Source organism: Vidua macroura, chromosome 20 (assembly GCF_024509145.1).
Source record: "Vidua macroura isolate BioBank_ID:100142 chromosome 20, ASM2450914v1, whole genome shotgun sequence".
Taxonomy (NCBI): Eukaryota; Metazoa; Chordata; class Aves; order Passeriformes; family Viduidae; genus Vidua; species Vidua macroura.
This window is the reverse complement of record NC_071590.1, coordinates 311,251-338,060: the sequence shown is the minus strand read 5'-3', so window position 1 is coordinate 338,060 and position 26,810 is coordinate 311,251. Positions and strand designations below refer to the sequence as shown.

Below are 26,810 nucleotides of genomic sequence, written 5' to 3'. Positions count from 1 at the left end.
GCTCTGAACAAAAACCTGGTAGTCATACAGTGCCCCTTTCCCTACACTCCCCGCCCTTATCCCATATGTCCTGAGGGACAAGCTCAGGAGGGCTCTGCTGACCTGCTCTCCCTCACTGTGTGTGGGTGGGCATCTCCCCAGCCCGGGTGCTATCTCAAAGAGCATCTCCATTCTCTCGTAGCCAGTGCATCAGGCAGCAGCTGCAACTGTTGGGTCACATCTGTGCAAGGTATTTTGGTAAATCCTCAGCACCAGGTTGGAGTCTCTTCTTTCTTCCCCCCTGCTTTCAGTCTCCATTTTCATCCAGAGCTTGGGCAGCACCAGCAAGTCCTCTCCACTGACCTGCTGGCTGACCCCAGGGGCCATGGTCCTGGTAGGTGTTATCAGAAATTTTTCTTGGTTTCCTGGAATCCTGTGTGAACCCTAGCAGCTGGGAACCCTTACCACAGACACACAACAGATTGTGCATGAGCAGAGGTACCTGCAGAGGACAAACAGACCATAAATTTCCAGGAATGGATGAGTACTGCTATTTGATCAGCTGCTTCACCTCACCGAGAAGCCCTATATAACATCACGGTTGGTCATGCTGCCACCAGACCAGACCTACTCAGCTCCTCACTCCACAGGGTCCCAACAGAGACAGCATGGGTGAGTGTGGGATGGGGTGGAATGGGGTGGGATGAATTCTGTGTGCAACTGGGCATCCCAGCCTGTCTTTCCAAGGTCTTAGGTCCCTGTGCTTTGTTTATCCCTCCTGCAGTAGCTCCTGAGTATCTTTAGGTACCAGCAATACCCACAACCCAACATGTCAGTTCTCCTCCAGAGGATTCACATTCCCAGATTCACTGTTTATCTTCTTTTTCCAGCTGCTCATCACTACAGTCCTCTGTTCTTCACCTCCATGCTGGCCCTGCTCTCCCCACTTCTTGCTCTACACATTGAAAACCTGGAGAGATTGAAAGTAAATTTAGATGAAATCGTTAATATCCGTTCCAATGGGCCTCTTCCTGGTATGTGTTCTCTGTCTTACATCCCCGAACTCTGTTCATCCAAATATCAGGAGCCCTCTCCTCTGTACAGAAAGGGAGGGGTGGAAAATAGTCTTGTGGAAAGAAAAGGATCCTGATCAAATCTTCCTCTAACTTAATATATTAACCAAACTTCACCAGATTTGGTAAATCAACCTTCTTTGTTATTGACAAGGTTGTATGTGGCAGCTTTTTCTAGACAGACTGTTTCTCTTCCTTTATGTATTCTCTTCCCATATATATTTGTATAGTTCATTCACAGCCCTGAAACTTCAGAGAGACTTTGTCTAAGTGACAACCCAAAATGCTTTCTGAAGCTTGCACGTGGCTAAATGGTCCCAAAACTTCATCACACCACTGATGGAGGTCACAATTCCGGAGGCTCTCAGAGAAACAGTCTTACTGAGATGGGTGCTGGGATTGCTCTTAAACAGAGCATCGTTCTCATAGCTGTGAGCTCCCTCACACTCTGAAGGTTTCTGGAGCTCTTTATGGATTGAACGAACACATGAGTCCTTCATCACTGAAAAGCAGGTTCACAGCAACAGCTTCCATCTGTTTGATCTTGGTCTGAGACCACCCATGGTCTGATTTCCCTCTCAATCCTTCTCTCTCTGTACATCCTTCTACTCATCACTACTACCCTGAGCAACTTGTTCAAGTGGAAAGTGTCCCTGCTTATAGCAGGGGGGTTGGGCTAGGTAGTCTTTTAAAGGTCCCTTCCAACCTAAACCATTCACGATTCCACGGTTCTACTCGGATATGCTGTCTGTTCCTTGCTGAGAGGAGCAAATAGGCAGCTGCTTAATGGCTGCAGCATTCCCATTCCTAGTCTCTGATGCCTTTGAAGTTTTTCCAACCAAAAACTACCACACAGGAAGAAAAATGAGCCAAGTGGCATCACTGAAATGCCCTACAAAAAAGTCGGTGCTGGAAATAATATCCTGTGGGGGGTAGACTTACCTCTGTGCTGTGGCACAGGGCTGCTCTTCTCACTCCTTGTTTTCCTGATGCAGATGAAGCTGGAGGGATCATCCAGCGGAACCAGGCAGCTGACCCTCAGCAGGCACAGGGCTGGAGCAGTAAGTACCCATATCCCCCAGGGAACAGGGAGGGGTGTAGGGAATGAAGGCACAGTGGCGGTGGGCTGGCAGTCAGCCTGGGATCAGCCAGACCAGCGCTTCAGCAGAACTCCAAATGCTCCTCCAAACTTGAAGGCCACCGAATGAGGGTGGGGTCAGCTTGCAAATGGGGAAGAAATGTCAGACAATGAGGGAGGTGAGGACCTGGCACAGGTTGCCCAAAGAAGCTGTGACTGCCCCAACCCTGGAAGTATCCAAGTCCAGGTTGGATGGGGCTTGGAGCAACCTGGTTTAGTGGAAGGTGTCCCTGGCCATGGCAGGGGGGGTGGAACAAAATGGGCTTTAAGGTCACTTCCAAGCCAACCCATTCTGGGATTCTGTGATCTCAGAAGACTCTACTGCCATTACTTTGCTACCGTTACTCTGCTGCCACAAGTCTACAGAGAATGTCTCTTCTCAGCAAAGCTGGGCTTTCACAGCCATCCACAGGGTCCAATGCTAAGGGAATGAGGTTTCCTCCTTCCCAACCCTAGGGATGCAGTGGATGCCAGGGTTGCAGGGACAGCAGACTGGGATGTTGTGCGTTGGTCTTCCAGTGTCATCTCATGCCCCAGGTTGGCCCAAGGACTGCAGTGAGCTCCCTGCTAGCAGCTCCAGTGGCATCTACATCATCCAGCCCACAGGACAGCAAACCATCGTGGTCTACTGTGAGATGAACAGGGAAGATGGAGGCTGGACTGTCATCCAGAGGAACCACAGAGATACACCAATCAGCTGGGATGAGTCTTGGAGCACCTACAAGCACGGCTTTGGGAACCTGCACACCGAGTTCTGGCTGGGCACCGAGTACATCCACCAGATCACCAGGCAGAAGGTCTACCAGGTCAGGTTTGTCATCTGGGATGCTTCAAATAACATGAAGTTTGCAGACTACAACCTGTTCAGCCTGGATGATGAGTCCCAGGGCTACCAGCTGAGGCTGGGAGCGCACTCGGGGACAGCGGAGGATGCCATGGCCTCCAAGGGCACGACCACCATGCACGACAACATGAAGTTCTCTGCTAAAGATCGGGATCAGGACACTTCTAGTGGGAACTGTGCCACCAGCTCCGGGGGTGGGTGGTGGTACTCAGCATGTTACTCTGTGCGTCTGAACTTCAAAGGGGCCATGACATGGGGCAACCTGTGCTCAGGGAACTGCAGAGCCTCAGCCATCCTCATCAAACCCACCACCTACTGCTAGTTGCATTTACATTTCCTTACTGTCCAACCTGGGGCTAATTCTGACTCTTCAAAGAATTGGAACAAAGCAAAACCAAACTGGGTGTGCCACGAGGTCTTTGCAGAGGTTGGTCATATGTAACTACTGCATAAAATAAGGCATTTTCAATTTTTTTCTTCCTCCTGTAGATTTTCTCTACTTCGCAGCTGTGCCTGTGTCCTCTAGTTCAGAGTCAGATAATTTTAATTACATTAATAATAGAAACAGTCTCTTGGAAACTCAGAAGTTTCCAGATCGGTAGTGTGCTTTATACAACATATGAAATAGTCAACCCAGTAGACTTCTGTGGCTTTGTCAGTTAATTTGCATCCTCAGTTTCACGAAAACTACCTATTTTTTACTGAAGATCTTGCTCAAGATAATAAAGTGCACAGGTACCTTCCCACTCTGAACTTCCTGCATGTAAGGCTTAATCGATGTTAATTAGTCAAATAAATTGGTATTCAAAGAACTGTCTGAATTGTGAAAGTCTATTTCAGACCTTTGAAGTTCTCTAAGAGGTTAACGTATTAGAGGGTTTCTACCACTGCAGCTCAGCTTTTCCCTGAGCCAGGGCCACGATGGCTTCAGTGCTGGTAGAAGAGTTGGACTTGAGGTAGAGGGCTTTTCCAGCCCTCATGATTCTATGACACATCCTCATCTTTGAGGGCAGAACCCTTCAGCAGATGCCACACTTTCCAGCTTCCAGCCTCTATGGTATTTATGTACTAAAATTGCCTCCAGTGGCACGTGAGTCCTGGAGTGCCTTTGGCTCAGGGAGGTGAGAGCTGTTTCCTAATCAATATAGAGACGTGAGCTAGAAAATAAAAATCATCAATAACAAATCTTCTATTACTTTGTCATGCTTGTGTGTGATTTTTTACACTGTCGTTTTACTGCATGTCTGCCTGGGATTTCTCTCCCTGCCTCCCACTGCCTCCTGCTCCTCTGCAGTGAGTCATGAGGTGTGTGACAGGTGGGACTAGGCATCTGTCAGCTCAGAATGGAGACTAAACCCAGTGTAGGAGACAATAACTTACATAAAAATGTTCTTCGCTGTCAAACTTGGGAATTTCTTGCTGCATTTAGAAATATTTTTTGTTTTTTTCCTTGGCTAACTCTCTTGCCTTGAGATACACATGGAGATGTATGATTAAAGGAACCCTCTGCTGATGCCTCCCCCCCACCCCCGGGCTGGGCACCCACTGTGCATCCAGGTAGGGTGAGAGGCAGCTCAGGGACAGTGCCAGCCACCTGTGTTGGGCTCCCAGCACCACATTCCCTTCCATGACAGGAAAGACAATTCCATTGGATATTCCATCCTCATGGTGAGTCTCTTCAGCAAGATCAAGGAAAATCTCTTTTGCACCATGTCCCCTCATTATCTTGAACCAGGGGGACATTTGTCAGGTGGAAGAGATTGTCCCTGTCTGCCCTTGTGAGACCCCACCTGTAGATGTTCTCAGTTCAGTCAGAGAGAAAAGAGAGAGAATTCTCCCAGGCCTAGCCTGGGAAAGTTAGGAGAAGGAATGGAAACAATTATCTCTCTTTCTGTTCATGTTATTTATAGATATGTTCTACCACTGTGTGCTATTCATAGTGCACCAATGGTGTGAAAGGTTTTCACTTTGAGACCAATCATATTTCACCTCAGCGATCCTGGTTATAAAAGGAACACTACTTCCTGCTAATAAAGATTATTCTTCTTTAAGCCTTCTGAACACCATGGAGTCTTTTCATCCCGTCCCTGCCTCAACAGCATCACCCACCTGTAGAGCTGCCTCCAGCTCTGGGGTCCTTAGCACAGGAAAGATATGAAGCTGTTGAAGCAAGTCCAGAGGTGGCCACTGAGATGCTCCAAGGGCTGGAGCCCCTCTACTCTGGAGACAGGCAGGGAGAACTGGGGGTGTCCAGCCTGGGAAAGATACATTTGAGCCCCTTCCAGTGCCTAAAGGGGCTCCAGGAGAGATGGAGAGGAACTTTGGACAAGTCCCTGGAGTAACAGGACAAGGGGGAATGGCTTCCCACTGACAGAGGGCAGGTTAGATGGGATATTGAGAAGTAGTTCTTTCCTGTGAGCATGGTGAGGCCCTGGCACAGGGTGCCCAGAGAAGCTGCCTCATCCCTGGAAGTGTTCCAGGCCAGGTTGAACTGGGCTTGGAGCAACCTGGTCTAGTGGAAGGTGTTCCTGGCCGTGGCAGTAGGGTTGGAATGAAATATGTTTAAGATCCCTTGCAACCCAAACTATTCCATGATTTTTTGAAGTCATACCTCACTTTTCCTAGAAGCTCCAGGGTTGCTGTGTGTCCTCAGGCCTCTCTTGCTCTCTCCAGAGAGGTTCAGCTTGTCCCACAGTAACAGAGATGGGGTGTAGTGAGCCCACCCTCTCCAGCAGGCTCCGCTTTCTGGGCAAACAACCCGGCATGCATCACCATCATGAAACCCACATAAAATGCAACGTCAGTGTGAAAAGAAGGGATTTGAGAAGTGTAATATCACCATTACATTTCTGCTGGTCCCCAGAGGGTGCTCTTGCCCAGGGTTTGCCAGGCAGCTTCCTGTGGGAAGGAAGTCTGGCAGACAAGGAGAGCCCAGAAATATTCTATGAGGAATCTAGCTGCAGGCTGCAATTTTCTTTTCTATGTTCCTTACTCTGTCCTACTGCTGCATGGAGTGTTAAGATCCTGTCAGCACCAGCTGTTCACACAGGGAATGTGAGCGAGGCCATCCAAGGAAAAAAGCATCAAGAACCTCATTGCACAGATATTGAATCATGGACTCACAGAATTGTCTGGGATCTTAAAGCTCATCTGGTTCCATCCCTCTACCATGGGCAGGGACACCTTCCACTAGACCAGGTTGCTCCAAGCTCTGAGTTCCCATCAGTCAGCTTTGCTTTGGACACACAAAGAATTTTAATGGTTCCAGTCCTCCATCAGTTTATCCAATTCCTTATTAAGTCTGATTGGACTTTTGGTTTCACAAAATCCTGAGATGAATATGCCAGCACTTCCTTTGCCTTGTGCCCCCAGAAACACAGAATCATAGAACAGTCAGGGTTCAAAGGGGCCTCTGGAGCTCATCCACTCCAACCTCCAGTTCTGAAAAGTGATGAAGAACCACCTCTAACCGTTCCCTGTTCCCAATACACCCATGTCTACACCTCGTTCACCTCTTTCCTAACAGTCCTGATCCTTTTCCTTCTCACTTCTGACCACCCATTTTCTTCATCTCTGTGACCTTTTCCAGTGTTTCTCCATCTTTTCTGAGCCAGGCACCAAAGCCACACACACTTGTGAGCTTGCTTTATACAGGGGCAAGCAATATTTTCCTTGCAATACCTGGAGCCTTTTTTACTTTTTAATTACTCATGAACCTTCAGCTGATGTTTTCAGGGAACTGCTTACAGTTACCTTTAGCTCTTGACTGGCATTAATCTAGAGTCCCCCAGTGTACAGTGAGGGATATGCTTCACTTTACCCTTATCAACACTGACTCTCATTTCCAATGGCATCACACATTTTAGGATCCAAACAGCCTTTTACAAAATTCGTCAGCTCTGCAGCCTACCTGCCCCTGTGTAGGACTCCTGCTCTGCTCCCTGGTTGACTAAGGTTCTGTCACCTCCTCCCCCAGGCTGGATACCCTTTGCCCATGGGATTTCCCTTCTCTGCAGCACGAGAGCTGCTGGACCAGGAATGAGGGAGTTGTGATGTTCATAAAAGCCTCACTGATGTACTTCTCTGTTTCCCTCAAACAGATGTTATCCCAGAGGACTGAAGTCTGCCTGGGACTGGTGAACAGATGGCAAATTATTTTGGTCAAAATCCTGGGAAGTCTCTTTTGCACAGCATGAGTGGAATGTGCCCAGAAAGCCTCTGTATCTCTGACATGTTTGTTTCTTTGTGCCTTGCCTAATTCTTAGTTTCCCAGGACATTCACATGCCCATTACTGCTTTAAAATATATACAGACAGTGCTTTTAAAATTACTTCTCTATTCAACATCCTGACAGGCAGCTTGAGATAGGCTGAGGTGGTTGTAATGGATCACAGAGAGAAAAAAAAGCTACAGACCCACAGAAATCTGGCTGGGAAATGAAGACATGGTTCTCAAGTGAAGAAATGGTCTGAAAGGGAAGTTTGCACCAACCAGTGTAGAAGCTGTCCAAACCAGCTTTTTGTGTATATTCTTCTTCTAGCTCTGGAGAATACTTTGGATAGCTGCTGACCCTTCTTGGACTTACCTGGGTGGTATGGAAAGTATTCAGCTCCGTCTACAAACTGGATTAGGGTTCTAATGCCTGCAGCCGTCTATTCTGAGTTTATCCCACCCATTTATACTCTATCTATGGCCATAGAGGAGGTACTAAGATCTCTGCCTGGGTGCTTTCCAGGCATGTGTGCTCCTTCCAGGATGTGGGGCTGGGAAAGAAGTTGCCAGAAACCAGAGAGAAAAGTGGTTTAAGTCTGAAATTATATGTGCTGTGTCCTGTGGCTCAGGTCAGTGAGCAGATGCTTGCAACACAGGTCTGGCTGGGATGGCACATTCCACATCCTGTATTTATCAAAGATCCACTGTCATGGAGCAGGGGTTGGTGCATCAAACCTTGCCTGCCCACCTCTCTCAGGAAACCTCAGAGGTGAAGGCAATCCAGGGTGGATTTAGAGTGGATATTAGGAAAAAATTATTTCCTGTGAGGGTGGTGAGGTCTGAGCACAAGTTGCCCAGAAAAGCTGTGGCTGCCTCATCCCTGGAAGTACTCCGGGCCAGGTTGGACAGGGCTTTGAGCAACTTGCTCTTGTGGAAGGTGTCCCTGGTCTAGTGGAAAGGGAGTGGAATGAGGTGAGTTTTAAGGTCCCTTCCAACACAAATAATTATAGGATTTGATGATTCTTTGATTTTAAGGATTACATGACAACAAGGTGTGTAAATCCCACCATACCCAAACTCGTATCTGTTCTCTCTCACATTTGTTGTTTGTATCCCCTCTCCTGCTGGATCTCAGCTTGGATCACGCTTTCCTGGGGCTGTTTCTCAGCTCAGCACTTGGCTCAGTGCCTTGGCTTGCATCGTGCTGAGCTGAGTGCCCGTTGCTATAATTTTACCTGTTTGTGTCCCTTAATCTGTATTTGTTCCCTTGAAAGTGCAGGGAGATCCATTAAAGCAGAGGCACTGGGTAAATACCGCCTGCTCCTCACTCCACCAGCACCCAGGATCAGTGATTAACTCCAGGTAAACAGAGCCGACTGCCAGCCAACCCTTGGCCACAGTAACGGGGGGAAGGGGACCCATAGTGCTCCTCCCCAGGTGTGCGGGGGATGTAAAAGCTGGCGTTGTTAGGACACTGCTGGAGCAGGACAGTGGCATGGAGCTGAAGCTCTGGTGCTTGGTGGCCACTGGACGTGTCCTGCTAATGGTCTGCCATGGGCGGGATCAGCCACCAGCACTATAAATAAGGCTGGCAGCGAATCCGCCCTGGGGAACCAACCGCTGAACCCTGGAGCAAGGAACAGACGGTGTTGTCGGCTGCGTGGAGGAGGTGCCTAGGAGGAGGCGTGGTGCCAGTGTTCTGTACTGGGGAGCTCAGCATGTGCTCGATTCCAGTGCAGTGTCTGTAGGGCTTCAGCTCAGCCGGGACACGGATCACAGTGCTGGGTCAGATCCATAAGGGCTCCCCAGTAGGCAGCAGGAATGGCAGGAACTCAGGTGGGACTACCGGGACCTTTCCTGGAGCCTCCGGTTGGGCCTTGCCCCGTCTCCGACTCTGACTCTGACTCAGAGGACGCAGCTGTGGGTGGCACAGGACCCAATGCTGCAGCACAGAACTACTCCCAGGTCATCCACAGTGGCCACTTCATGGTGTCGTGCCCGCACAGCGACTCACTGCCCCGGCGACGGCACCACCGTGCCGAGCCCGAGCTGGCTGATCCCCGGAGTATTGACCCGACCCTCACCCGGCTCTTTGAGTGCATGAGCCTGGAGTACAGGTGAGTCCTAGAGCCCTTGTGTGTGTCTTACGCACCCCCAGCTAGCTGAAGGCAGGAGGCTAGCTGAGCCCCATTCCCCAGCCAGGAATTTGTTTCCATCTGACCTCCTCCTCCTCTTCTCCATGGGCTGTGATGTGTCATATGCTCAGAAATTGCCATCCTGGAAAGTTTCAGGGAGAAAGAGCTGATGCTGGGTTGTTGGCTGCGGAGCCAGGTGAGAAGCTTCTCTGTTCCACGTGTATCTTGACTCTCCTCCATTTTCCCATGAGATCTGGTGTCACTGTGCCCAGATGTACTTCCCCCATGGCCAGACCTAGCACACTCTGTAGAGCAGCAGTGACCCTGTGGACAGCTCAGTTCTTTGGCAATCCAACCCAGAGCAGGAGTCCTGCCTTCCGTCCTTGACTCTGTCCCTGTGTTCTGAGGTTATTCCATGACATGCAGTAGCACTTGGGACTGGATGGCTGCATGGGTTTTGTCCAAGGTCTCCTGAAAGCTTTCCTGCTTCTCACCAGCAAAATCAGATGGGTGCCTGCCTTGTTCCTCTGCCACACAAATTGCCAAAGCCCAGTGACAGCTCTTTGGTGACAACAGGACAGACTGCAATGTGTCTCCTATGGCCACAGTCCACATTCTTGGAGGCAGCTCCCCTCCTTTGCCAAGCCCCGAGGTTTTGAGTGCTCTCCAGCGTGGCATCAGCATGGTGTCAGTGTCAAACCACTTGTATAGCTCTCCCAAAATGTCCAAATGTGAAAACCTAGATGATGATGTTCTACCACGTGAAAGCAAAACCTCAGCAAAGCAGCCTTGAAGGAGGTGCCTATTACCTCATCCAGGATCTCATCCAGTGGCTGAGCTCTCAGGTTTGCCTTAGAGTCCTTGAGTGCTCGATGCAATAGGGAATGTGGTCACTGCCAGGACATCCTTGGGGATGCTGGGCACAGAGACAGCACTCCAAAGGTACCAGTTCCCACATAGCTGTGTACATCTGACCCATCACCATATCCCAAGTGGTGGATGGGATCATCCCAGTTTGCCAGCAGCCAGCACAGCATAGCTTTGCTCCAAGGGGCTGGGGAAGGCAGTGCTCTCTGGGAGCACAGGGAGCCTCAGCATGGGGTGACCCAGGTAAGGATCATGCTTCCTGGTTGGGCAGGCCACCCCTGAGTGCCACAAACAGGGGTCATAGAGACACTGGTGGCCTCTCTGTCTTTTCTTCTCCCAGCCCCATTCTTTCCATACCTGAGCCCTGCAGCTTTGAGGCTGGAAAAACAGACACTGTCACACTAGGGTGCTCAAACTGTAGACTCATGAGGTGCAAGGCAGCTTCAGTGTGCCCCTGGGCTCTGGAGCTCCCAGGCAGAGTGGAAACAGACAGGGTACAAGGGCTTTGACAGTTGGAGTACTGTGTGTGACTGGGGGCTGGCCATTTCACTGCAGTCAGGGTTCTATTGCTCCAGTTTTCCCCACTCCCTGGACTCTCAGTGGCTCATTTCCTTCCTACGCTGAGCATGGAAGTGCAGATACTGGCTCCTATGTAATGGGACGCTCACCCAAGCCTTGTCCAGCCTGGCCTTGGACACTTCCAGGATGGGGCAGCCACAGCTTCTCTGGGCAAGCTGTGCTGGGATCTCACCACCCTCACAGGGAAGAATTTCTTCCCAATATCCCATCTAGCCCTGTCCTCTGACACTGTGAAATCATTCCACCTTGTCCTGTCACTCCAGGCCCTTGACCAAAATCCCTCTCCAGCTCTCTTGGATCCTCTTTAAGCACTGGGAGGGGCTCTAAGGTCTCTAAGGTTGTCCAGGCTGGACAACCCCGGCTCACTTAGCCTTTCTTTTGCTAATACATTTTTGACGCACTTGCAGGCAGCAGCTGGAGAAAGGTATCAGGGTGGAAAAATGGAGTTAAGTGTTCTTGGTGTGTTTCTACATTTAGTGTTGTCTGATTTGATACTGCTCTGCATCACCTGCCATTTCACACCTCCCCTTCCAGCCAGGTTCCCAGAGGCAACACAGCCTCAGTTGGAGTCACCAGCCCAATATCCTCCATCTTTCAGGAGAGCACCCACAGTTAAGCTCAGACTAAATTCCTAACGAAGGAGAAACCACTGTAAGCTGTCACCTGGGAGGCAGCTGTGGAGTTCCTCATACAACTCTCATGCAGGGCAGGACTAGATCCAAAGCCAGATGAGGTTGCTCGGGGCCATCACTTTGACAGATGGAGCCCTAGGATGTGACCCCACCACCTGTGCAGTCTGCTCAGAGCTGCCCCTCTCCCATAGGGAATTGCTGTCCCTGGCTCTAGTTTGGAGTTTACCTGTTCCAATTCTTATGTCTGTTTCCCCTTGGCCTTTCTCAGTGCATGTTTGAGAACTGTCTGGCTCAGTCTCCTCCTTAGGGCAGCTGATGGCAGTAATTCTCTCTTCACCTTCTTCAGGCTGAACAAACACATCCCTCACAGTCCTCTTCTGTCACATATACTAGTCCCCAATCACCTTGATATCCTCCTCCAGGATCACTCCAGTTTGTAAACCTCCCTCTCTGTCCATTGGACACAATGTCCAGATTTGGCCATAGCAGTGTGGAGCAGAGGGGAAAACTATCCTGTCTCTGGGTGAGCTGTGACTGCTGCATCCTTTGCTGTCTGGGCTCACACCATTTCAAAGGTAACTCACTAAACTTTCCCTAAATATTTTTCAATGGTTACAGCTGGAATTCTTCCCCTCTCCAGCATTCCTCCTCTGCATTTCACAGATATTATAGCAGTCCTGTCTCAGCCTAAGCAATCATTCTGAGGATATGACTTATCTTCCTTCCATGGGCAGGACTGTGCATCACCCCTCATTGGTAAAGAAATGCTCTCTCCACATCAAGGTTTGCTTCCAGCAGTAATTTGTTTCCTCAGATCCCCGAAAAAGAGGTAACTCCCCTCTCTGAGGTCTTCCTCCTAAGGCTAGGATGAAGCAGTTCCTTTTTACCTATATTCCAGGACATTTAGAGCAGCTTCCTGCTTAATGATCCTTTTCCACTCCTTCTCCTGCAACATCCTGCATTCCTTGAATCCTTCCCTAGAATGTTGTTTCTCCCTGCAGCTCACCTAGCTGCATCTCATTACCCAAAAATCTGAGGGTGGAGCTGAGCTCCTTCAGGAGCTGCTGACATTTTGCCCTTAGTATGAGAAGGCTCATCCTCTACATCACCACAGTGTGACCTGCACAGTGTCATGGCTGGGCTCACACCCCCTCCTGTGACTTACTGTTCGGAATCACTGATCTGGGGAACATCCTCCTGAGGGAAGGAAAACTGGGGGCAGACTGGGAGATGTGAACTGCAGTCATTCGTGGTCTTACCTGGCAACATCTGTCTTGTGCTCCAGAGAGGAGATCTGACAAGCAGGGATATCAGACTGGGAAGTGACTTGGAGTATACTCTCAGCCTCTCTTGTGATTTAAAACAAGGTATTTTGTGTGCCAATTCCCTACTAATTCATCTTCTTGTCAGCCTGTGTCTCCCCTGGGAGAAGTGGAACTGCTGCTATTGATTCTCTAACTCACAGTGCCCTTAATGCTTACACAGGGGTAGTGAACACCAGGCAGAGATTCCAGGGATGCACTCACTGGAGTTCATCATTCAACCCTATTTTTTTCTTGCAGAAGACCTCCATTCTAGGGGGTCTGATGAGTGCTCTTGTGCTTGGGCTAAACCTACCCACGCTGCACTGTTGTTCTGCTGTAATTCATGGCAAGGAGTTGCACTTCTTTCTTCTATCATTCCCCTAGGTTTTGATCCTGTTCAAGGATTGTGCAGAGGGGCCGGGCTGGTGTGCTGGTGCAGCCCTGCAACTCTCCAGATCACTCCTCTCTTCATACAGCAGCTCCTCTTGCTGTTGATGAAGAGGAAAGTACCCATGTTGCCATGAAATCAGAGACTGCAACACCTGAAACTGCTGGATGGGTAAATGAGTCATAGACCAAACAAGGTACTGCTGGACCCATGCCAGTATTGGACCGAGGCTGAGCCCTGTTGCCACAGGTGGTACCTGCCACTGGTGGGTGCCAGCCCATCTCACCCTATCCCACAAACACGCTGTAGCCAGTGGCTGGATCTATGTCCCCCTCCTTCTGACAGTGTAGGGCAGCAGGACCCCCAACCTGTTTGGGGCACCTTGTAACCTTCCTACGGTTCAATGGGAAGTTTGCATCCATCTCCCCAGGGGAGATAATTGCAGGGAAGGGTGGGGCCCTATTCAAGGCATAGCAGGGGGCAAAGATCAGCCTGTTAAGCCCCAAAACTGAAAGGATCATTACGGGGGGAAAAAGGCATTTGGTGGTAAAGCTCAAAGGCATCTGCTGCCTCCAGGCCCCACAGCAACTCCTAGCCATGGCCCACTGGCCTCACACGAGGCCAAGGTGTGTCCCACAGGCTCCTGCTGCTCTTTTCAGCTGGCTGTGAGTGAGGAACATGGCCTTGACCAGCATGATCTGGCCATGTGCCCAGGAATCCTGTCTCTTCCATTGGCTCCTCCACTTGGCACCATCTTGCTGTTTGCCATGTGCGCCTGGGGAAAGTTCAAAATCCTGATGATAGCAGAGTGGTCAGTGTCAGCCTTAACTCTCTGCAGGCTGGAGTCACAGGTCCTTCCCCAGCCCCGGGGGCCACGTGTCAGACTGGGTCTCCCTTGGGAGACCATCCCCATCCACTCCTGCACCTGCTCCTAGACACATCCCTGCATCAGGCTCTGGAATTGTAGGGGTCCCCAGTCTTCCCCCTCTGTCAGAGGCAGATTATAAGGCAGGTCAAAACAGAACCCACCAAAATCATTATTTGAGAGCACTTAGAGGTTAATGAACAAGTCAGAGCCTTCATGCACCACTCTCATTCCCAGCACCTCCCTGGGGGCACGGCCAGGTGGCACCTGGAGAGGCTGGGAACAGGGGATACAGCACCCTGACACCAGCTCAGCTTCCACCTTTCCTGCTCCACACATGTACCAAGGAGAAGTAGGAGTCAAAGCAGCACCAAGATATTTAGGGTGCAAACTGTCTGCTGGACAGGGACATGGCTTCCCAGGCAGGAATGCCATGCAGCCTGCAGCCAGCTCTCAAAGGGACCTCTGGAGCACCTGGCATTGCCCTGAAGCCACGCCATGTTGATGGAAGAGTTGGAGATGTGAAATGGACCCCAAAGTAAGGCAGAGGGACCCTGGCTTCCCCCTCAGAGCTCCTGGGGCAGCAGGACCCTCAGGACCCCTTCGGTGGCTGCACGTGAGGGGTTGTTTTCCTCAGCTGGATGGAAACAAGACGAGGAGTGAAATGAGGCTTCCTGCACTGCAGGTCCCATCAGGGACATCACCACCAGTACGATGAGCTGCAGAACAAACACAGCTGCCTCTGGGAACCAGGAAATGGGAAGCAGGGAGCCCAGCTCAGGCTGGGGGGCCAGGTTTGTGGGGATCGGTGTGGAGAAGAGGTCAGGGCTGGAGTCACTCTGTGTCTGTCTTGGAGCACAGGCAAGTGTCCCTTAACATCCTGAACATCCTCCAGTGTTGTCCTGCCTTCCCAGACCCTCCACAAGGGCTGCCCTTGACTGCTCCAGCTGAAGGCAGCATTTCCAAGCCTTGCCTGGTGTTAAAGGAAGGGTCAGAATTAGCTGCCCAAACACTATGATGAGGCAAGAGCCACTACAGTACATGTCACCATGCATCTCACCTGGGCAGGAGACTTACCTTCCTGTCCTCCAGAGCCAGGACACAGTTGGCTTGGTCAGGGGCAGCAGGATCCCGCCTCAAAGCTGGGGCTCAAACATCAAGGAATCAATGCCTCAATGGGCTGTGCTTTAATCCAGGGGTTTGAGAAGCCTTCTGTGGGTCTGTGAAGCTCAGGGTTTAGGTCTGTGCTGCTCCCAGGGTGTGCAGGAGCTTGGAATGCTCCACTGGGTGCTCCCACAGGTGCCTGGCAAGCACCTGCAGCAGAGTCATGTGGCTGTACCTGCTCCCGACCTACCACCAGGCTGGTGGCCCCTGGACACCTTTCAAGGTGGTGCCCCTCAGCCCCCCCTTTGCTTGGTGTTTCAGTGGGAAGCTAGTATCGCCAAAGTGGAAGAATTTCAAGGGGCTGCGGCTGCTTTGCTGGGATAAAATTCGACTCAACAATGTGATCTGGAGAGCATGGTACATCCAATGTGAGTATGGGCACCGGACCCCACTCTGTCTGCCAGATGCCAGGCTGTGCCAGTGGGATGGAGCTGGCACTGGAATGACCGTGTACAGGTGCAGAGATAGGGATGGGGCATGGAACACAGCCAGCTGTATTCTTCCCTGTGCAGATGTGGAGCGGAGGAAAAACCCTGTGTGTGGCTTCGTCACCCCTCTGGAAGGCATGGAGGCTTATGAGCACCGAAAACCAGAGGTAGGGCAGGGTCCCTTGCAGCTCTCTGGGGCAGCACGACGGTCTGTGTGACACAGTGGGGATCTGGGGACATGTTGCATTTCATAGATTTGCTGGAAAAGGTGTTTCTGATAAGGCACAAGGAAGGCAGGTCTGGCTGTGGGGTGCTGGGGCCAGAGAGCTCAGCCACGACCCCCTGTCCTGCCCCCTAGGCTGTCGTGCTGGAGGGCAACTACTGGAAACGCCGCATTGAGGTGGTGATGAGAGAGTACCACAAATGGAGGATCTACTATAAGAAGCGGGTGAGTGGCTCTGCCCATGCTGCTCCCCATCCTGTGGCAGTGCCAGCAGTGGAATGGAAGAGTGTGACCAACCTGGAGCCATGGCTGACAGGGCAGGACATGACAGGCTTTTGCCAGCATGGCAGGGGGATGTTGGCTGGCCCCCTGAGCTCTCCCTGCCTGGGGGGTGACCTAGGCTGTCTTCTCCTTCCAGCTCCGAAAAGCCACACGGGAGGGAGGGATCTCCAGTCCAAAGCGGGTGAGTCTGCTGAGGAAGGGTGGGAAGAGGGAGAAAGGGGAACACAGTTTGGACCCCTGCACTGGGCAAAAGGGCAAAGAAAAGCCCCAGGGCATGATAAGCCCATTGGAATGGGATGCTAAGCACCTGGGATGCTGGATTCACCCTCTGGAAGTAGCAATGTGCCAGGTGTTAAGGTTTGGAGGGAGCAAACACTGCAGGGAGCATGGGAGCTGCCAGGGGAGCAGCCAGGGAGCCAGACATGGACCCTACCCATGAAAGGCATCCACTCGGCTCCTTTGCTCTACCTCATGTAGGATGAGGACGTCTGGAGGCCAACGGAGAAATGGTGCAACCAGCTCTTCTGCAACGTAGTGCCCATGCTGCTTGGGGATGAGGAGGAGGACCGTGGGAACAGGCAGCATTTCGATTTGGACACCTTCCTCTCAGACATATCTGACACCCTCTTCACCATGACACAGATGCCCAGCACCCACCAGGTGCTCCCCGAAGATGGTAGGTGCTGCAGACCATGCTTCAGCAAGGTGTGGAGGAGGAATCCAGGTGCTGTTTCTTGGCTTAGCCCCTGAGAGCTGCCAGCCATGTCCTTTTGGGCAGGCAGGGTGCCCTGGCATCTGCCCTGATGGGGCAGGGGGAAGGGATGTTCCTGTTCTGCCCAAACAGGATCCACCAGGGGAGGGGATGCTTAAGGAGTGTTTGGGCAGGGTGGGATCATCTCCTTCTCCTGTGGTTCCCTATGCACCAGGATGTGCTGTCTCTGGGCTGAGCTCCCCAGGGACCACCAGCACCATGAAGGACTTTGCCCCAGCCCCCAGGGCAGGTCCTGCTTCCATGGCCACTCTTTGCTGTCCCTACCTGGCCACGTCCCTCGGGCATCTGCAGCTCCAGCCAGGTTCTGTGCCAAGGATCAGCCTTTCACTGGGGTTCCTGGGAATTGGATGAGGCCCTAGAGGTGCTGATGGACAGTGGTGAGATAGGATGGGATGGCCCCGGCTCTCCTCAGGGTAGGAACTTATCTCCCTGCCCAGGGCAGGGTGCAGTGACACAGGGTGGTTCTGGGGTGACATAGAGGTGTGGCAGCCAGGTAGGTGTCAAGGCAGTGGTGGGAGCAGCCCTCAAGGTGGGTCTCAGGGATGCAGTGGCTGGACTTTGATGTTCCAGCTCTGTCCTCTTCCAGCGTATGTTGGGAATGCTGACATGATACAGCCGGATTTGGCACCCCTGCAGCCCAGCCTGGATGACATGGACATATCAGGTAAGAGGCAGCCTGGATGCAGTACCACATCCCACCCAGCCCTGCATGCTGTGACTGCCTAAATTGGGGGGGGGGGGGGGTCACAGGTTTGGCCTGGCAGTAGTGGGAATTGCTGAGACAGGCAGAAAGCACTGGACATCTAATGGCATGGGAAAAGCAGCATGGATGGGCAGAGGCTGAAGGCAGAGCCTTGTTGTGCCTGCCTACCCCTGGAAAGAGCCACAGAAGGTCAGGAAGGGCTTGGCCAGGAGCTGTGGGAGGGAATTTCTAGAAAAAGAGGTTATTTCTAGGAGTGCTAAAGCCCCTCATTTTGGCTGCAGATAGAGGAAAGACAATTGTCCCCCAGAGGAAGAGGAAACCTCTAGAGAGTAAGTTCTGCTGAGTGTCCTCCTCACCCCACTGTCCAGCCAGCCTGGGTGGTTGGCTTGGAGCTGGGACCCTGCACAGGGCTGTGCTACATCCGCTGGGGACAAGTCACTGTCCCTGCCAGGCTGCCCAAAGACAAATCTGGCGCTGGTTTCCAGCTGTGGGAACACCAGCAAGTGGGCAGTGGCAAACTGCCCCATGCTGCCATGCAGGCTCTGAGCTGTGAAATGTCCATGCAGTCATCTGGGACATGTCTTGGTCACAGCAGTGTCCCCAAATGCCAGAGCAAGGCACTGTTGGGGACCAGCTTTGCCCTCTAACATGCCAGAGCTGGTAGCCTGTGCACAATGTGGGAGCCTGCTGGCTACCCAGTTATAGCTAGTGGCCTTGGGCAGCACCAGCATCTCCAGACCCCTGTGTGAGCAGCCTGGAGCTCCATGGCCCATCTCCACTTCCTCCAGGAGGAGGAAAAAAGGGTACTTGCGCCATATGGCTGTGGGGTGTTGCAAGACCAGATGCTGGCAGGGAGCAGGATGGGCAATCTATGTGCCAGGGCACGTGGTGGCATGTGTGCCCTTGGAATGGATGTTCTTGGGATAGATGAGGTGGGAAGACTCTTGCCAGCGCCCTCTCAACTCATTCCAACCACAGATCCCATCAGAGTGAGGTATGCTGGGAAGAGGGTCTGTTGCCATGGTTGGTGCTTCACCTTCTGTCCCCTGGTGCTCCAAGTGGGCATCAGTTGCTAGAAGGTGACAGCTGACAGCTCCAAGTGGGTCAAATTGACACTTGGTAAGTGTTCCTTATCCTGAGAGGTCCCGTATGGTGTCACAGCAGCAGCTCCAGAACCTCTCTGAGGGCCCAGCATGGCCTCAAGCTCAGCAGGAGATGGCAGGAGCACAGTGATTCCTTTCTGAACCAATATATCAGTTAGGTTGGCTTTTTTTCCTGGGAAAAGGCCTGCATTTTACTTCAGGGTGCTTCTTGGCAATGGGATGGGTCTTACTGCAGACCACAACATTAGAAGGAAACATCCCTTCCTGCTCTGACCATGTCCAGTGCCTCAGCCCAGGGACACTGTTGGAGCTGGGGAGGGTCCCAAGTCTAGCTGTGGCTCCTGGTCTGCCAGGCTAGTGTGTCCTGGGACAGAGCAGCATCCCATAGGGTGCTTGGAGACCTGGTGGTGGGAGTTTTGTCCTGGATGGAGCAGCTCCCTGGGCAATAACATGTTACATCTGAGCACTGTGTGTGCCTTGTACCCCTGGGACTGTGGGGAGAGCTGGGAGAGGAGATTGGGGTGCTGGGTGCCAGCCAACCCAATTATGTCCCAAAAGTTCACTTTTTCAGCAGGGCAGGCAACTTGGGAGCAAGGATCACCCTGCAGCCTCGTGCAGAGCTACACAGGGCAGGCATGTGGGGTAGGCACCATGGGATCACAGGGCTGTCATTGTGTGGGGTGGTGTGGCAGAGCTCAGTGCCTGTCAGTCAGTGCCTGCAAACCAATCCCCAAATGAGGAAGCATCTCGTGTTTGCAGCGGGTGCTGGAGCGCGGTGTGAGGCAGATGGACAAGTCCTGATGGCAGAGGCGAGGGAGCAGTCCGGCCCTGTGCCCTGCTGGCACCGTGCTCCAGGTAGGATCGGTGCTGGGCACTGGGGCTGGGCTGTCCGTCCCATGGGGTGGCAATGCTCTGCTGCACTGCAGGGCTCTCCCCAAAGCCTGGGACAAGTGCTGAAGGGTCTTTGGGTTGGGAAGGCCCAATCACATTGGAGAGCATCCCCAAGTTTGAGCAGGATACCAAGGTCAGGATACCAGGTCAGCCTTGCTGACCACGCAGGCTCTTCTCCCTTGTGCAGGCTGTGCCCTGGCCATGCCGCACTGCTTAGAGTGTAACAGGGCAATACAACAGTGAAGAAGAGCATGGGCAAGAGCTATGGGGTGAGGAAGGGGCAGGGGAAAGGGAGGACAAGGCTGCCAGGGACTGCCAGCCACCTTCCATCCCTGTAGAACAGTGAGAGGGTCTGGCACGGTGAGAGGCACAGTCGGATCTGGCAGATTGGGTACCGCAAATTCCTAAAAATACCTGCAGAGCTTCAGTGCTGGTGGCAGGGACATCCTGGTGTGAGCATGGCTGAGGTGGGGGCAATGTGGGGGCTGGACTGCATCCCAGGAAGGCCAAGCTCCTGCCTGGCAGCACGGCGGCACACACAAAGTACTGTGGAGGGGCAGGGATGGCCCTGACGTGCTGTCAGGGATTCACCATGACTGTGGCAGGGGTAAGAGGCAGTCTGAGAGCTGACTGGGACATCTCAGCAGTGGCTCTGTCCTGTCTCACATCAGCATTCCCCTCAGATGGCAGTGTATGGCGTGCTGGAATCATCACCATGCCCAGCCCCCTGGCATCCCACTGTGCTGGCATGTTTGCCTCTCTGGTGTAGATTCAGCAGGGTCTTAGGCCTTTGTGGGTCCCAGCCAGGGCACCCCAGGTGCTGGAGCCTGGACCACAGATGGTGCCCTGAGCATGGCTGTACACACCAGGTGGGCAGAACTAGCAGCAGGGCCTGGAGCTGGCACTGCCAGTGCCAGCCAAGGGCTGGAGAGCACAGCTGGGTGCTTCCCAGAGGAGATGCAAGTGCCTGTCTCCAGTGGCTGCTCAGGCACTGCACCTGTGCCAGGGGCTGCTAGGCAGCAAACCTAGTGAACCCTCCTACTCCATCCTACAAGGAAGCATCCAGCAGTGCCACCCGTGTCCCACAGTCATCCTCTCCATGAAAAACCCTCGCTGTGGTGATGCCAGAACCAGCATTGACACAGGCACTGAGCCAAGGCATTAATGGGGCTGATGTGCCCAGAGAGACAGCTGCCAAAAGTGTGGGGCCAGCCCTTTGTGCTGTGGTGTCTGGGCCTGCGGAAGGACCAGGGTTGTGGGAAGGAGAGAGGAAGGGAGCGGGAGTCGCGGCAGGGTCACGCGGCTCAGCTTCGGGAAGGCCATGGGATGTGGTTAGCCACAGACTGCATGCACAGCAGCACTGGAGTGGGCAGCACAGAACTTGTTAGCCCTGAGTGGAGCTGCCCTGGCCCCAAAAAGTGCAGAATGCCAGTAGCTGGGTATGGTTCCACCCCTCATGCCCCAGGGTGTCCCCCTCCCCTCCGGGCAGGTCCACTTATGCCGGTCACTGTGTCTCTACTTGACTCTGCAGAAATCTTCACCAGCCACCGGCCACCCTCATCTCAGACACAACTGGGCTACCAGGATCCATCCTGCTTCTCGCCCATGGTTGAGCCCCTGTTCAGCAGTGGGGGTTCCCTGATGGGTGCTCGGGGTCTGCCTGTGAGCCCCGAGGCCCCACTCCTACCCGGCACCCTCCTCCAGGTGAGTGGGATCCCAGCCTGCAGCCTTTGGCTTACTGGTGGTGTACCAGTCACCCACCCTGACCCTGTCATGTCTTCTGCAGCCCAGTGGTGCCTCCCAGCTCAGCCTCCACAGCACCTTCCTGGGCTCTGAGCTGCCCCTGGCCCCCCTGCCCCCCGAACCCCCCGACGTGGCACCCAGCAGCCTCAGCCCCCAGATCCGACACAAGCCCACACTGCAATACGACTTCCCTGGCAAGTGCCTTGGCCTGGAGCCACCAGCACCCCACTATGTCCCCCCCATCCCATCCCCCCGGGCACCACTGCTGAGCCTGGAACCCCCCTTCTCCCCCACCTCAGCTCCCCGCTCTAAGCTCCCCTACAGCAGTTCACCTGACCCCTCGCTTGCTACCCACCCTGCCTCCCCTCTCTCAAGCCCTTGCTTTGCCCCCTACGTCCCAGGGCTGGGCTATGCCACAGGCATGGGGCCCCAGGGGTACTCCAGCCCTGCTGTCTCCCAGCTCCTGCCCCCCGCCCTACTGGGCAACCCCAGGTTTACCCCCCCCAAGGGGCCACCCCAGGGTGAGGGTGGGCAGCCCAAGGTGAAGCCCAGTGGCACCAAGGCAAGAAGGCTGCCAGGACACCCCCTGTCCCACCTGCCTGAGCCCAACCCCTGCCCAAGCCAGCTCCTGACCACAGGTAACAGGGTTGGGGGGCTGTGGGGGGACACAGGAGTGAGGTGGGGGGCATGCTGTTGTGGGGATCAGAGTGGGGACCCCATTTCTCCCTGGGGTTGCAACACAGGGAATACTGGGCAGGGCACATGGCAGTCCACATAGTGGGGTAGTTCCAAACCCAGGTGCCTGAGGGATCAGCCCTGGCTTCAGTGGCCTCAGAGGGAGATGCAGCCCAGCCCCAGGACTGGGCAACAGGCACTGCTGGGAAGTTCTTGTGACCCTAGTTTGGTCTCTATGGCCCTGTTGGCACAACAGGCTGGGGGGTCATTGGTGTCCGGCCTAATATGCTACCTGTGGGTGTAATAAGACAGGTCCCTTGTGCACAGTTATGGCCCTCTGCTTGCTTGAGGAGGGGCTAGGGCTCCCTGCCTGCCTGAAGCTCCTGTGAACTCCCCTGTGAGGAGAACAGACTCCTCCTCCAGAGGTGCATCCCTGTTCTCTGGGGCAATCCAGCAGGGAAGGGGCTGCAGCAGTTCTGGTGCAGGGAGGGACTAGCTGTCTCCTGGGGCAGGGAAGGTCACCCCAGCCCCAAGAGCCCCACACAGCAGTGCCCATCTGCTCCCTACCCCTCAGCCAAGCAGGATCTGGCGCTGGATACCCCTTGCCCGATGGGTGCAGGACTCATGCCCACGACCCCTGTCTCCCCGGTAAGCACTCAAAAAACCCCTGGGTTGGGAATTGCCTTCTGCGGGCTGCTGGGGAAGAGGTGGAGATGGGCTCTGGAGGTCACACTTTGGTGTGGGCTGGACAGAAATGGAGGGAAGGAGGGGGCACGTGGCTGGGTGGCTGGGGATGACAGGAGTTGCCTGAGTTTCTTCTCCTGTAAAACAACCAAGGCAGAGGTAAGAGACATCCTGTTTGCAGGGCCCCTTTTCTGGGGCACTGTGGCTGCCCCTGCAGATGGTGGCAGGGGCTGCACATCCTCATGCAACCTGGTGTGCATGGGGTGCTCATCCCCCAAATCCCCTTCCTCTGTCTTCTCCCAACAGCAGAGCACTGTCCCCAAAGTCCCTGCCACCTTCCTCTCCAGAATGGCCCAGATGAGCCCAGGACTGGCTCCTGGCTCCAGCCCTTCCCAAGTGTTGCTGCACACAGTGGGCACACAGCTGGGCCCCCTGCAAGTCCCCAAGGCAGAACAGCTGTCCCCTACCTCAGCTTGTGGTGAGTCTGGAACACCCCAAGGAGCTCCACAGGGCACTGGGGCTCCTGCAGAGAGCTTGGACAAAGCGCTGTGGGAATTTTCATTTTGGCTACAATCCTGGCTATTTCCATTTATCCTGCTGAGCATGGAGGATTCCTTCTGTGCCCCTTCACCTGCTTCTTTCTCCAGCAGCAAAAGCAGAAATAGGGAAAGACAAAAATGGAGCAAAATGTCGGACTGTGGTTTTGAAACCCCGGAGCTTGGTTTTGGAGCAAGAAGCATCCGCTTTCACCCACAGTAACCAGCACGGCTGCTGGAAACCAGGCTCTGGTGTTGTTCCCAGTCCAGTTTGGTGCTGCACACCACAACCTTGCTCCCCTCGCAACTCTTTCCATGCAATTTCAACCCCAAGAAATGCTGGGAATTTAAAATCTCAAATCCTAAATGTTCTCATTTCTGAACAGCTGTAAAATGAGAGGGACTTGGGATAATGTGTGCTTGGAGGCTGAAGTGGAGCATCCCCATCAGCTGAGTGGGGTGGCTTGTGGGGTGGGGACAGCACTGTGGGATGCCCCTCTCTGCCCGTCCCAGGTGCTGAGACATCACCTTGTCATGAGTACTGTTGCTATCACATTCTTCATAGCAGCACCTTCCCTTTTTCAGGCAGTGACTGGCCCAAGCCCAGACAGATTTCCCCAGGACCCACTGCAAGGCAGAGCACTAGCATCTCCCTGCACCAGCCTGTGTCCCGTCCGGGAAGGCCCGAGTCCAGCAAGGTATGGCAAGAGCTGCCAGCTTCATATGCACCCCCCTTTCATCCTCCCCACAAGACACCATCTACCTTCACTTCAAGCTTTGGGCCAGCCTGTCCCCAGTGGGGCTGGTGGTCCATGCTGTCCCTGCTGCTGGGAGGTGCCTGACGGCGCTGACCTGCAGCTGGAGAGCCGCCGCATCACACACATCTCCGCTGAGCAGAAGAGACGCTTCAACATCAAGCTTGGCTTCACCACACTGCACAGCTTGGTGAGCACACTGAGTGCTCAGCCCAGCATCAAGGTGAGTACCCAGGGCCAGCCCTGGGCATGGAGGAACACGGCACATCACCCAGAGACACTGCATCCCTGCTGTGACCCACAGCACAGAGGTCCTCTCCTGCGCCCCAGCCTGTGGTGCAGGAGGCTAGAGCACACAGCAGGCACACAGTGAGGCTGTGTGAGGGTAGTCTGGGACCCCTTCCCCTCTCACCCCACGGCCCCCCAGGTCAGCAAGGCCACCACCCTGCAGAAGACAGCCGAGTACATCTGCAAGCTGCAGCAGGAGCGGGCAGCTCTGCAGGATGAGGCACAGCGTCTGCGGGAGCAGATCGAGGATCTCAATGGCTCCATCAAGTAAGGGAGCCATGGCTGGGGAAGATGGGGGAGCACTGCCTGCTTTGGGGTAGCCAGGCAGAGCAAGCAGCAGTGCCAGGATAGCAGCAGGACATGGCTGGTCTCCCTGGAGCACCTCCCAGCTGACTGTCCCTCCTCAAACCCTCTCTGTGGGAGGGCTGAGGCTCAAGAGGCAGGACAGAGTAGGGCCAGGTCCCACACTTGCCCTGGGAGGGGGACATTGGCTGGCAACTCCTGCTGAGCTTCCCAGCCTCCCAAACATGGCCCCACAACACTGGTTGTGCCCCGCAGCCTGTGCCAGGAGCAGCTGCCAGCCACAGGGGTGCCCATCACGCGACAGCGCTTTGACCACTTGCGCAGAATGTTTGATGAATATGTTCGCTCCTCCACACTGCAGAACTGGAAGTTCTGGATCGTATCCTTTGGGGCCAGTGCCTGCTGCTCCGTCTCACCCTCCACTAGACACCGGGTGCTCTGGTTCATCTGCTGCTACTGGGTCTTTGAGGTCTCTCAAGCTCGGGAGGCTTTGGGGACCACAGGGAGATGTTTCCCAGCCAAAGTCACATGGTGGGAACATGCTGGTATTCTGTGGTTAGGAGGGATATTCTGCTCCAAGGGATCAGAAACAGTTGGATAAATGGTCATCAAGAAGAAGGGAAGTGGAGCTAAGCTTATGGAGGGAATTGCTCCTGATGACATGGGAACTGGCTCTGAGAGGCAGCAGCCATGGATTAAGAAAGGTCCAGACACAAAGCTGTGGACATGATGGCTTGGTCTTGGTGGTTGCATGCCATACCCTGGGAACACAGGGATGGAGAGGATCGAGGGCCAAGGAACCTGTGGGCAAAGGGCTGCATCTGCTCCTCTGTGAGCATGGATTAGACACACTGGGACTCACTGGCAGAGCCTGTGAGGTCTGTGAAATCCCAAGTGGCAGAGTGATGAAAGGCACTGCTGCCCATAGTCCCATCCAGCACAGGGCATCTGGACAAGGCAGAGGTTACTTCTGATGCATTCTTCTGAGCTCCTTCCTCAGGACATGGGGTATTATAAAGCCAACATGGGCTCTAGGACATGCTTGTGGTGGAGGTATCTCTGTGGATTACTACTTGCACAAAATCACCACGCTGGTCCCCGCAGGCTGGAAGCAATAGGGGAGCTTATGGGACAGAGTGGTGTCCTGCCTTGCCCCTGAGCACTTTTCTAGTTGGTTCCCTGACCTGCTCTGGAGGACGTCTTGTGTCTCAGCAACCTTTTCTGGTAGCCCCAGTCATGACAGGGGTTTTGCATGTCTCGCACTGCCTACCCAGGTGACACTTATGCCATGACCCCAGCAGTCTGGGCTAGTGCCAGGTGTGATGCTATGCTGGGAAGGCACTCAGCAGGTCTGTTCCATGGCCTGTCCTGCTGTCCCAGCAGTTCTGCTCCATGTCCAGACAAGAAAGTCTGCCCTGCTGCGATAGGAGGGTGATGCCCACCCACACCTGGGAAGAGTGAGACCATTGTCATAGCAAAGCTGGTCCTTAACTCTTCTGATCCCAACAGTTCAGTATCATCATCCGGCCCCTCTTCGAGTCTTTCAATGGCATGGTGTCCACAGCCAGCATGGAGAGCCTCACCCAAACATCCCTCGCTTGGCTGGACCAGCACTGCTCCCTCCCAGCACTTCGGCCAAGTAGGTGGCCCTGTGCCTGGCTGTGGCACCCTGACCAAGTTGGGTTGGCATGGACGGAGGGAAAGGCAGAGGGGAAAAGAACAGGAGTGTCCTGGGGGATGGCAGGGCTGATCTGTGGGACGTCCTGGGGCTCCTGCTCAGTGATTTCCCGTGCTCCTGTCACACCCACGCCCCAGCTGAGCCGGAAGTGCCCCAACCCCTTGTCCTGGCAGGGCAGGCTCAGCCCTCCCCAAAGCCCCTGGGGGTGGGTTTCCCTTCACCGCTTCTGCTGGGACTGTGGAAGGGACCAATCCCACCACTCCGGGGGCTGGAGCGGGGCCGGGCAGCGCCGTCTTCCCCAGGATGAGTCACGCATTCCAGCCCCCGTCCCCTATCCCCGCAGCCGTCTTGAGCTCCCTGCGGCAGCTGAGCATCTCCACCGCCATTCTCAGCGACCCGGCCCGTGTCCCCGAGCAGGCGGCGCGGGCAGTGGCGGCGCTGGGACGTCCCGGCGCCTCCTCCTCCATCTGACTACTCCAGGGCGTCCCACGGGCACCGGCGTGGGGAACCGGGACTGCACGAGGGCTGTCCCGCCCTGTCCGTCTACAATAAAGGACTTGCTGTGC

General features: G+C 54.1%; 2 protein-coding genes across 12 annotated transcripts; both read left to right on the top strand.

Moving 5' to 3' along the window:
• Window positions 1-598: 598 nt before the first annotated feature.
• Window positions 599-3,799, top strand: LOC128817273 (fibrinogen-like protein 1-like protein). Its single transcript, XM_053995661.1, has 4 exons — window positions 599-651; window positions 870-1,013; window positions 2,048-2,113; window positions 2,728-3,799. The coding sequence occupies exons 1-4, from the start codon at window positions 648-650 to the stop codon at window positions 3,354-3,356; spliced, it is 843 nt and encodes a 280-aa protein (XP_053851636.1). The 5' UTR covers window positions 599-647; the 3' UTR covers window positions 3,357-3,799.
• A 5,009-nt stretch (window positions 3,800-8,808) lies between these two features.
• MLXIPL (MLX interacting protein like) lies at window positions 8,809-26,810 on the top strand. Of its 11 annotated transcripts, none has more exons than XM_053995358.1 (19): window positions 8,809-9,363; window positions 15,442-15,548; window positions 15,693-15,775; window positions 15,967-16,056; window positions 16,250-16,294; window positions 16,591-16,789; window positions 17,472-17,549; window positions 17,870-17,917; window positions 19,451-19,546; window positions 21,114-21,286; window positions 21,369-21,519; window positions 22,575-22,648; window positions 22,991-23,162; window positions 23,806-23,918; window positions 24,055-24,198; window positions 24,403-24,530; window positions 24,822-24,945; window positions 26,076-26,205; window positions 26,588-26,810. In XM_053995358.1, exons 1-19 carry the CDS (start codon window positions 9,068-9,070, stop codon window positions 26,713-26,715), a joined length of 2,379 nt encoding a protein of 792 aa, XP_053851333.1. In that variant the 5' UTR covers window positions 8,809-9,067; the 3' UTR covers window positions 26,716-26,810. The 11 variants fall into 11 exon arrangements, with proteins under 11 accessions (XP_053851333.1, XP_053851323.1, XP_053851324.1 ...); XM_053995348.1 differs by having other exon boundaries at window positions 21,369-21,963; window positions 22,994-23,162; XM_053995349.1 differs by having other exon boundaries at window positions 21,369-21,963; window positions 24,079-24,198.

What these genes read in the sequence shown, in the direction of transcription:
- MLXIPL (XM_053995347.1), top strand. Translation starts at nt 9,068, where the DNA reads ATGGCAGGAACTCAGGTGGGACTACCGGGACCTTTCCTGGAGCCTCCG. An exon ending in GAAGAGGAAACCTCTAGAGA is followed by an intron (nt 17,918 to 19,450) that starts GTAAGTTCTGCT and finishes TCGTGTTTGCAG; the next exon opens with CGGGTGCTGGAGCGCGGTGT. An exon ending in CTGCTGGCACCGTGCTCCAG is followed by an intron (nt 19,547 to 21,113) that starts GTAGGATCGGTG and finishes TTGACTCTGCAG; the next exon opens with AAATCTTCACCAGCCACCGG.
- LOC128817273 (XM_053995661.1), top strand. An exon ending in TTCCAATGGGCCTCTTCCTG is followed by an intron (nt 1,014 to 2,047) that starts GTATGTGTTCTC and finishes TTCCTGATGCAG; the next exon opens with ATGAAGCTGGAGGGATCATC. An exon ending in GCAGGCACAGGGCTGGAGCA is followed by an intron (nt 2,114 to 2,727) that starts GTAAGTACCCAT and finishes CTCATGCCCCAG; the next exon opens with GTTGGCCCAAGGACTGCAGT.